Below are 10,000 nucleotides of genomic sequence, written 5' to 3' on the forward strand. Positions count from 1 at the left end.
GGGGGTATGTACAAGTGACAGTCTTGAACATTGGCCATTAGAGCAGGTCAGGTTCACCTGTTTATTTTATATTGCAATTCCCAGAACCAGAAACAGCTTCTTTTGATGGAGAGAGCTTCATTGAGTTTGACATGAGTCGTCAGGCCGTGCAGACAACTGAGGATCTACTTGAGCTTCGTTTCCGCACTAGCAAACCGGATGGTGTCATACTCTATGCAAGCGGTAACCAAGGCGACCTTTTGATGCTGGAGATGCGACGTGGATACCTGTACTTCAAAATTGATTTAGGTAATACGAATATTCAAATGTCATGATATGGTTTGAGAGGGGAGCATCTACTAGAGTAGATTTACGTGCGAAGTCTGTCCCCCCAAAAAGTTTTCCTGTCTTACAATGCACTCAATTTTCAATAAACTGTAATGATACACGTATCGAGTGGATTATGACATGGTGAATATGTTCCAACAGCGATAGAGATGGATTTTTAAAAAGACTTTTGTTAGAAGGTTGCCTCTACCAAAAAAAAAAAAAGAATGGCTCTTTTACTTCTTCTGTGTTGAGCAGGTCATTATCTCTATGTCACTAGTGTCATTATAGTTTCGTTTTGCATTGTGTGAGCCAAATATTTAACACTTTTAGTACCGACTTTAGTCGCCAGGCCGTAGTATGCCTCATTACTGCTGGCGACTTTAGTTGCTGACTCGACCAGGCACACTAAACATATTTAAACAATGAACGTATTCACTGCACTGAAGTAAATACCAATGGAAGTCTTTTTGATAGCAGAATGGTTGATGAAACTCAGCGAACTTTTAAAGCGTTTTTCTTGGGCTGCAAAGGTTGTTGTTTTTTTAAATTAAAAAGAAATAACTCTACCATGGCTGCTGTGTTCTAAACTGGTGCGGTACTTGAGGGTTTTTTCACTGCTTGAGCCATCGGTACTGTAGGTGTTAAAGTAGTAGCTTCATTACGAGGGTGTATGGTAACTCCTGATGCTCATGAACTGATGTACAATATTTTAAAGAATTTTTGCTTGGACTTAAAAGTATGAAGAAATTGGCGTTGATGTTAATTTGCTGAATGACGGAATGTGTTGTTCTTTTTGCTCAGGCTCAACAGTAAAAGTTGGTGGTTTCACGGAGGTGCGGGCGGGTAGTCTGTTGGATGACAACCAGTGGCACGACGTTATAATCACCCGTGACAGGAAGAAGTTGAAGGTGGTTGTTGACCGACTCATCAACAAGCTAGAGACCAATGGTCTTTTCTTCCGCCTGGACCTGGATAAATTTGTGAGTAGACGTGTCGTTCAAACGAGTGGAATGGGTTAATTTCCCCTTTTTTCCTCTATTGTTTCTGCCTGCCTACATTACTTTTTTCCCAGCATGGATGACTGATATTGTGTATGCTTTCCTGAAAGTTATTATTCCAGAGTGTTACAGGTCTGCTGAAGTTATTTTGTCTTCCAGTAGGCTTAATTCAACTCTTTTTATCCGGGCTACGAGTATACTCATAATGAGGATCAGTCCGGGCTACAAGTAAACTCGGAACAGCTATATGGTCATGTCAAAGAAGCTAGTTCTGCTTAAAATAATCCATATACACAAATACAGCGATGCTAGCTCTGTCTGAATATTTAAATTTTCTACTGAACAGCGGTTTCTTTGTTTTTGGTGAGTGTAGAAGCTTGAAAGATGTCGCGAAAGTACATGTTCACGACCGACGAAGTACTTTTGAAGAGGGGGCTGGGTTGTGAGGGGGATTGAGACTAATTTGATGAAAGTGACTCTGAATCAGGTGCTGTAAATTCCATTGTGGATGATAACAGGACTAAGACTCATCTAGATCTAATAGCGATTCAGATCATGGTAAAGGGGTCAGTACTGTAATTTGTGTTGTATCGATGGATAGGGCTAGATCTATAAAATCGAATGGGATGTCGTGTGCGCAGCAATCGAGGTCAAGTTGGAAGGTGGAAAACACCTCAAAATCTACATTCTGCAATTGGTGTAATTCCTAGCCACATACATTTACAAAAACATTCAATTTCTAACATAACTGTCAAATTTCCTTAACACCTAAGAGTCAATGTAAGAAATACAGCACTTTGAATATACACACTGAATTCCAACTCGTTTGGCGCGGCAGCACCAGGACGGAGACAGAGTCCGTGGGGGTACGGCCAGGATAAAAAGAGTTTAGCCCTGAGTTGTTTTTTTACAGTTTCCCGGAGGTTTTTTTTACAGTCACCTAAACCTAATGCACTATGTCTCATTATAACCCCAAAAGCTTGCCTCCAACTTCTAAACAGCGGAAACAAAGGCTTAGTCATTACTATTGGTTCGGGAATAGTTCCGAAAAACAAGCAAAAACTAGCACTAAATGAAATTAAACAGTTGTCACTAGTACTGGACGCTCCCAGCGGTTATTACCGTCAGACGCTCCTAGTGTCTGATGGATTTCAAAGAGTTAACTGTGTGCTCTTTTTATTCATGCACTTGAGTTTTTTTTATCTAGAAATGAATCTAATCATGGTTTTGTATGAATTTCAATTTTGATCCTGCGACGTGTAATTATATTTCAGCTGTTCATTGGGGGTGTTCCATACTTCAATCAAGATGGAATAAGTGTCAAGTACAACTTTGATGGATGCATTCAGAACATAAATCTGAATGGCGCCAAGCTGATTCCTGATGCCTTGGAAAGAAGAATTCCCACTGTGTCTATCAAAAACAATGTCGGACCGTACTGTGGTGTACGTATTGCAGTCTTTGAATATCATAGTCTTTGTACTTACATTTTTATGTTTCCTGTGTTCTTGTGCCGCTAAGAGTCGAGGGGAGATTAATTGTTGAAAGTGAGCCAGTTGTGTTTCTTTATAGATCGTCGTATTGTGGCTTTGAAGGGTCTTTTTTACTCTATTCATCCACACTGTTTGTTGTAACAGTAAAGTACAATTATGAGGCATTGTGGTGAAATCAGGCGCTGGTCAAAATAATGAAATCCGAGATTAGCGTGGAAATTTTTTTCCATTTTTTTGTTTTTTGGCTCAGCACCTTGTATGTCAATTCAAAAACACTTATATGTGTGGATTTTAAGGGAAAACGTTGATTTGAAGCGTAGCAAATTTAAATTTTCAGTTTCCAAGAACTCTTATGCTATGGAAATCACCAAACTTGTGGCCATTTTCTCAATAATTTTAGCTCTGAAAACCTCCTTCAATCGTAAAAATGTCAACTTCTATTCAAGATAATGGATTTTTTTTACGTCAAAAGAAAGGCAAATGAACAACCTTTAAGATGATACCAATAACTCCATATGCCTAAAAATGGACGAGCACCTGATTCTACTGCATCATGACACAATTGACCTTTTTCTGAACTGCTTTAAATGTATTCATTAAATTAAATTAAATTACACTTTTATTGATCCCAGAAGGGCAATTTGGTTTACAATGGCAAACATACATCCGTTATACATACGTACATACATACTTACATACATAAATACATAAACACATGCACAAATACATACATAAATTTTTAATACACGATATTACACGGTACTGAACAAGTTACAAACATGCCATTGTCGGTCGCCACGGTGCAGCGCCCTGTATTTTGACCCAGGGTTGTCGTGTGTTGCTCAATGACACACCCCAGTGACCCCCCCCCCCCCCCCATCTTGGCTTATTGTGCAATGTTGAGGGTCCTGGGGGTGGGGGGGGGGGGGGGGTTCCCCGCAGATGATTTGCAACTGCTTAGCTGCCAACCTGTATGTAAATAATGTATTTTGTATGTTTATGAGGGTCTGAGTATGTAATACATATTTATTTTCTGTTTTCTAGTATTGTGCTTCATGGACTTGCCAATGCTGAAGAAGAATTTTGAACTTTCACTGTGGCCTTATCTATGCTTTAAGCATAGAAAAATTACTGTTATGAACTGAATATCTGTAGTACAAGTGATGTAGTAATTTAATAATGTCGTTGTCCTGATTCAGAAACATTTGTCCGTCTGTCTGTTTGTCTCTCTCTCCCTCGCCCTCTTCCTCCCTCTCCCCCTCTCCCCCTCTCTCTCTCTCTCTCTCTCTCTCTCTCTCTCTCTCTCTCTCTCTCTCTCTCTCTCTCTCTCTCTCTCTCTCTACCTCTCCCTACCTCCCCCCCCCCCCCCCCTTATCTTTTCTGCATATATGTACACGTCAGGTTATTCCACTGTCTCCCCATCTCCACAGGTGGAGGCGAAGATCCCCATCACATTCCCCACCCTGGAGTCTCACCTGTTCATCACCACAGTGTCTGGTCAGGTCGTCCATGTGTCTTTGGAGTTTCGAACTCATGACAATGATGGCCTTCTTGTGTACCATCCTGTCAAAAATGGATATGTTGCTGTAAGTTGAGTGTTCATTATATAAAGTTGTAGTATAATATTTAAAGTGCAGATACAGCATTTAAAGTGCTTGCACATTGTATGAAGTGATCAAACAATGTATAAGGTACTTGTACGATGTATAAAGAGCTTAGGTATTCCAACCAGTTTCTCCCAATTATCTCTTGCCCTGACCCACGAGATATTTGTAGTGGCTTAATCCAACCCACAACCTGGGACATGCTTGAACATGCCTGCTATGACTTAGAAAAAAAAAGAAAGAACTCCTCTATCACTCCTTATAATGTTTTTTTCAGCAGGTTCTCATCCTTGCGTTTGGTGTCACTGCAGTTTCTCGTTTTATGGATTGGCCCTTTATCTGAGCTTACTACAGTTGTTTTTTTCTGCGGTTGTTATTATTGTTCTATTTATTTCTTATCCACAGGTTCAAGTTGATGAGAATGGATTCATTTCCTACACTATCCAGCAGTCCAATGGACAAGTCATTCAGGATGTCGTGAGAAACAGTAAGTGTCCCATATTAATGGCAAGAAATATATTTCACCTTGAGCCACGTCCTGGTGTGGTTTGTTCCTTTTTTCCTATCCAACATTTGTCATCTTTATTGCTCCTCCTTTGTTTGTGTTAATTACTCTTTTGTAACACCTCTAATCTTCGATACTTATATGACCTAATTGTGTTGCAAGTACTGTAAAATGCTAAGTAAAACAAAAGAGTCTGCCTTTTTATATGTTTTTCTGTTTCATTTTCTTTGAGCAATGTGCTTTCTTCCTTCTGTTTTCATCTGAAATAAGCCATCAACCACCTGTGGCTGGGGCTCTGGTGTGGTTTGCTCCTTCTTCCTTGTCAAACACATAACGCCCTTTTTCTCTCTCCTCCTTTTATTTGTATGTTACTCTCTTGTATTGCTTCTAATATCTGTAACTTATATATATAACCTATTTATGTTGCAAGTGCCTTAGAACTCTTTAAAAAAATTACCCCCAAAAAAGAAGAAATTCTGAAATAAGCAAACAACTGTCTTTTCCCAGCGGACATGATGAGCCCTACTTCTACCTTTACTGACGGCTTGTGGCACTCATTCTACATGTACGTTGACCGAAACAAGATCAACTGCACAGTAGACCGCAATGCGAAGGTGTCGCAGAGGAGTGTGGACTTATCGCCTGAGACAAACTACTACATAGGTTGGTATTTTTATGAACAATAGAAAAGATTTAGTGAAGAATGACCTTGTTCATCATCATCATGGAGTCCTAGATCTAAAACAGATTATATTGATGATCATGTTTAGCCGCTCATTTCTCTGCTTGGATGTTCTAAACAACGATATTACCATGGTCTTTCCCAATCACCCATCTGTTCAAGTTCTCTTAGTTGCTCATGGTCTACCCCTGCATCTCATGCTTTCTATTTTTCCAGTACTCTAAGATGTCGAATAAATTTCTCTTTGTGGAGATGAGTGAATTGGTTATCTTCTCTATCTTTTCTTAAAGTTCACAGTTACTTTAAAAAAATTATAACACTTTTTCAGTTTCGAGCGCCGTAAAACCTTTACTAAAACTAAACTTAAAAGATTGAAGTTTCTAGTGGGTGCTCTGGTGTGGTTTGCTCCTTCTTTCCTATCAAACATCTATTATCCTTAATCTCTTCCCTTCCTTTTTTGTGTTTGTTGTTTTCTTGTAACACCTCTAATCTTCAGCACATAAATGACCTTATTTAGTTGCAAATGCCGTAAAACTGTGACTAAAACTGAAGGAGTCTCTTTCTTTCCTCTCCCATGTCCCAGGTGGTAATGTCCTGTACAATGGATTCCGGGGCTGTATCCGCAACCTGCAGGTGGCTCAGAGGGAGGTGGACCTGGATAACCTGGTGGCTGACAAGGAAGAGCGCATCATTGGGGCACAGTTGGGCACGTGTGCCATCAGAGACAGGTGAGTTATATCAGCTGTTGGGGGGGGGGGGGGGGCTGCTTATTATTACTTTTGGCCTTCGGGGTCAAGGTCACGCCCTTGATTGCATTAAGTCCTTTCTATACCAGGCTCCAATACAATCGTGCCTTTCTTCTCACAATATCATTGTTATGCTGTTGAATCGTGGTTTGCTGGTGCTATGGTGTTGTTTCTTCCTTCGTTCCAATCAAACATCTGTCGTCCTTGTCCTCCCTCCTTCTTCTCTTTGTATGTTACTCTCTAGTGGTAACACTTCTAATCTTTAATACCTATGTAACTTAATCGTGTTGCAATTGCTGTAAGAGTCTTACATACAGTAAAATATCCTATTGTTTAATATATTTTTCATCTTTCTTTTTTTTTTGGTGCTAAATTTGGTCTTTATCATGCTGACTGGTTGTGGGTGCTTGGAGGGCACCTTTGATAGGATGTACTGCTCCACTTTCCCTCTTATATTTCTGTCTGTCTCTGTTGCTTTTTTTTTCCAGCGCAAAATAACTGGCTTTGTGTTTTCTACTCAAACTCAAATTCTTCTCTCCTATCAAACATCTATCGTCTTTATCTCCCCTCCGTCTTTTTTGTGTTTGTTACACCTCTAATCTTCAGCACTTATATGAACTTATTGTGTTACAAGTGCTGTAAAACACTTACTAAAACTAGAACTCTTACTAAAACTAAAATTTATTGACACCTCAGGAAAATTTTTAGTCAGCTTGGCAGTCACATTGGTTGAATCTGATTTTTAGGTTTCAAGGAGTAGCAGGTCTGCAAACATCTGTCATTCGTTATTTCTTTATATTAAATTCTCTCGTAACACCTCTAATCTTTGGCACTTATGTGACCTTATTCATTGTGTTACAAGTTCTGCAAAACTGTCTTAAGCCAAAAGAACTGACTGGCTGTTACTACAACTCTTCCTCTGTCTGATTTCTGCGCAGGTGCACGCCGAACCCGTGTGAGCACGGTGGAGTGTGTGAGCAGTCGTGGAACACGTTTGCCTGTGACTGCACTGACACAGGATACAAGGGAGAACTCTGCCACACTCGTAAGTTTTTGTTGCTGTTTGTTTTGTTTTTTTGAGTTTTTTGTTTGTTTGTTTATAGTTGTTTTTTAAAGGGGTTTTTATTTTTGGTTTGGTTTGGGTTTTTGTTGGGTTTTTTAGCTGCATTAAAAATTTCTTGGAACTCCTGTGCAAGGAGTGTTTATGCTTACAGCGCGTGCGCCCTTCTTAATAAAATTCTTACTAAGTCGGGGTGGTGGGGGGTTGCATCTAATTTTTGTTGTCCAGATCTGTGTGGTCAAGTCTTGCGAAAGAAAACAGAGAATATGAAAAAAGAGAAAGAACGACAAATGAAGGAGACAGAGAGAGAAAAAGATTTGAATGAGAGAAAGATAGAGGCAGCCATGAATGTTGGTAGTACATTACTCTTTCAGTCACATAAACAATGTAAAACTTCTACAATTGAATTTTCTATTACATAAACTTATTTCCACCATTGGGTTAGATGAGTTGGAAACAGTTAGAGATCAGTAGTTAGTAAACTGTGAGAGAAAGACCTAACAGCAGTTGAAGGAAGGATTTAGAATCAGACCTTAAAAGATGGGATACAGCTGGACGGACAGAGGTAGAGACTGTAGCTGAGGACAGAATTAGATGGAGAGCTCTCGTTGGTGGCCTGTACTCCGGCTCGAGAGTGAGAAAAGAAGAAGAAGAAACATGCTAGTACAGTGTTTTTCTCTCTATTTTCTCGGTACAGCGGAGAACTATATCTCGTGCGACATGTTCAAGCAGTACTCCAATGAAGAGGGCAAAGAAGAAACTATGATTGACATTGATGGCTCAGGACCTTTCAAACCATTCAAAGCAGCTTGTGAAAGAGGTGAGTTGTTGGCGCTGTTTAACCCCTCTTACTGCCAGGCCTGCTGCTTAATGTTATAAATGCAAGAAATTGCAAGACATTTTTTCCGTCGTTGGTCCCAGCAGAATTTTGAATTTTCTGAAGGCCATTGGCCTTTATAGCAAATTGTAAAGTGAAATCGTACTATTTAAAATTTTTATTGTTATTTATAAGAGTTGTTTTAAATTGAAAATATATTTACACCGAATTTTAATATTTTAGCATTTTAACTCATTCGCTACGCTGAGCCGTGGGGGGCGGCGCGGCTAATGTGCCGTCAGTACGCTAAGCCTCCCGATCTTCAATTTTTTCTTGCTCCCGTGCACCGGGATCTTAGGTGGAGACTACTGTATTCGTAGTTTTGCTGTTACTTTCAAAACAAACCTCGTCCAAGGTCTAGTAACTGCGCGTTCACACCAAACGCTCGGACGTAAGACAGTCGTTCTATGTTCTAACCCTAAAACAACTTACTGCGCTGACTGGACTACACTCTGCCGTTGTCGTTGCTTTGGTCTGAACACAATTGAGGGAAAAAAATTTTGTTGATACATCTGGTCGGTCTGCCGTTGTTGTTACCCCACAACTACTGTTGCTTGTCCGAGCATTTGTTGTGAACATGCAGTTAGTCAGGCCCGTCAGTAAAACTTTCTATCGTGCGTTTGCATCACGTGACATAACTTCGGCGTGTGAGTTCCCTGTGTGTCGGAGACTGTCCGTTGATGGTCATGAGTTCATGCACCCTGGTTGAAGTGTCTTTTGGGACTTTGGAGGGGGGAGGGGTAGACACTTGAGTGCTTGACTGATGCTTCAGAATTTAAAATAAAAAATATACACACATGCACACTCGCATGCAAACACACACACACACTCACACTCATAAATACACTCAGAGGCCATATATATAATATGAATATATATATATCAGGGATGCCAAATCTCCGTTTTTTCCGGCTTTTTCCGTTTTTTTGTACACTTGCAAAGGGCAGGGGAATGGTAAGAGAAATGTTTTTGTTTGCTCTTTTAAAGATTTTACAAGGTTCGTTTAAGGTGAGGTGTGATGCTCCGCTCATTTTCAGGGTTTTTTTTCAAAAATAAATTGGCATCCCTGATAGATATATATAGGGCCTCTATACATATATATTAATATATTTATGGACACCCTTAGAAAAACATTTTAAAAGCTTAACAGTCATCTTAATAACTTATTGTTGATCCCATTTTTTTTCCTCCAAATCCTGACTTTTATCCCCTGAGATCCTGATTTTGAGATTTCATAGAGTGGCAGAGTGGGGTAGTTTTCTATGGCACTCGAGCTTTGGAAGTTCCAAACTTTGGCTGCCATTTTGTCGCCAATTCTGCCACTGACACCAGGTGACCTCCAGCTTCTTCAATGGCAAATATCCCTACTTTGATTCAAGAAAGAAAGGTGAATTTTTGACAATAATTCCATATGCCTGTAATTGACAAGCATCTGATTCCACCACGTCGTGACACAAATCTCCTTTTGAGTTTTAAAATAGTATGACTTTTGTCTACAGATGACAATGGTGAGATTATCACATACGTAGGCCATGACAGCATGGGCTACGTACGTGTGAACGGCTTCCAGCTGCCCGGTTCCTATGTACGCAAGATCACGTACTCGGCGGACGATGTGCTGGTGCTGGAAGAGATTATTGACCGCGCAAGAACGTGTCGTCAAAATGTCGAGTATCGCTGCATGAACGCAAAGCTGCTTGCTGATCCTGGTGAGTTGATTATGTCT

At 40.1% G+C, this 10,000-nt stretch overlaps 1 protein-coding gene across 1 annotated transcript in view; it reads left to right on the plus strand.

Annotated features, from left to right (window-relative positions):
• LOC101859469 (neurexin-4) overlaps positions 1 to 10,000 on the plus strand; it is a gene marked incomplete at its 5' end in the record, with an annotated part of 32,920 nt that overhangs the window by 4,280 nt on the left and 18,640 nt on the right. The window contains 10 exon segments of the mRNA XM_005093968.2: positions 85 to 288; positions 1,111 to 1,289; positions 2,582 to 2,752; positions 4,231 to 4,386; positions 4,810 to 4,891; positions 5,417 to 5,572; positions 6,175 to 6,319; positions 7,276 to 7,382; positions 8,095 to 8,217; positions 9,774 to 9,983. Coding sequence (XP_005094025.2) covers positions 85 to 288; positions 1,111 to 1,289; positions 2,582 to 2,752; positions 4,231 to 4,386; positions 4,810 to 4,891; positions 5,417 to 5,572; positions 6,175 to 6,319; positions 7,276 to 7,382; positions 8,095 to 8,217; positions 9,774 to 9,983 — 1,533 coding nt within the window.

This window comes from Aplysia californica, unplaced genomic scaffold, assembly GCF_000002075.1.
Source record: "Aplysia californica isolate F4 #8 unplaced genomic scaffold, AplCal3.0 scaffold00073, whole genome shotgun sequence".
Taxonomy (NCBI): domain Eukaryota; kingdom Metazoa; phylum Mollusca; class Gastropoda; order Aplysiida; family Aplysiidae; genus Aplysia; species Aplysia californica.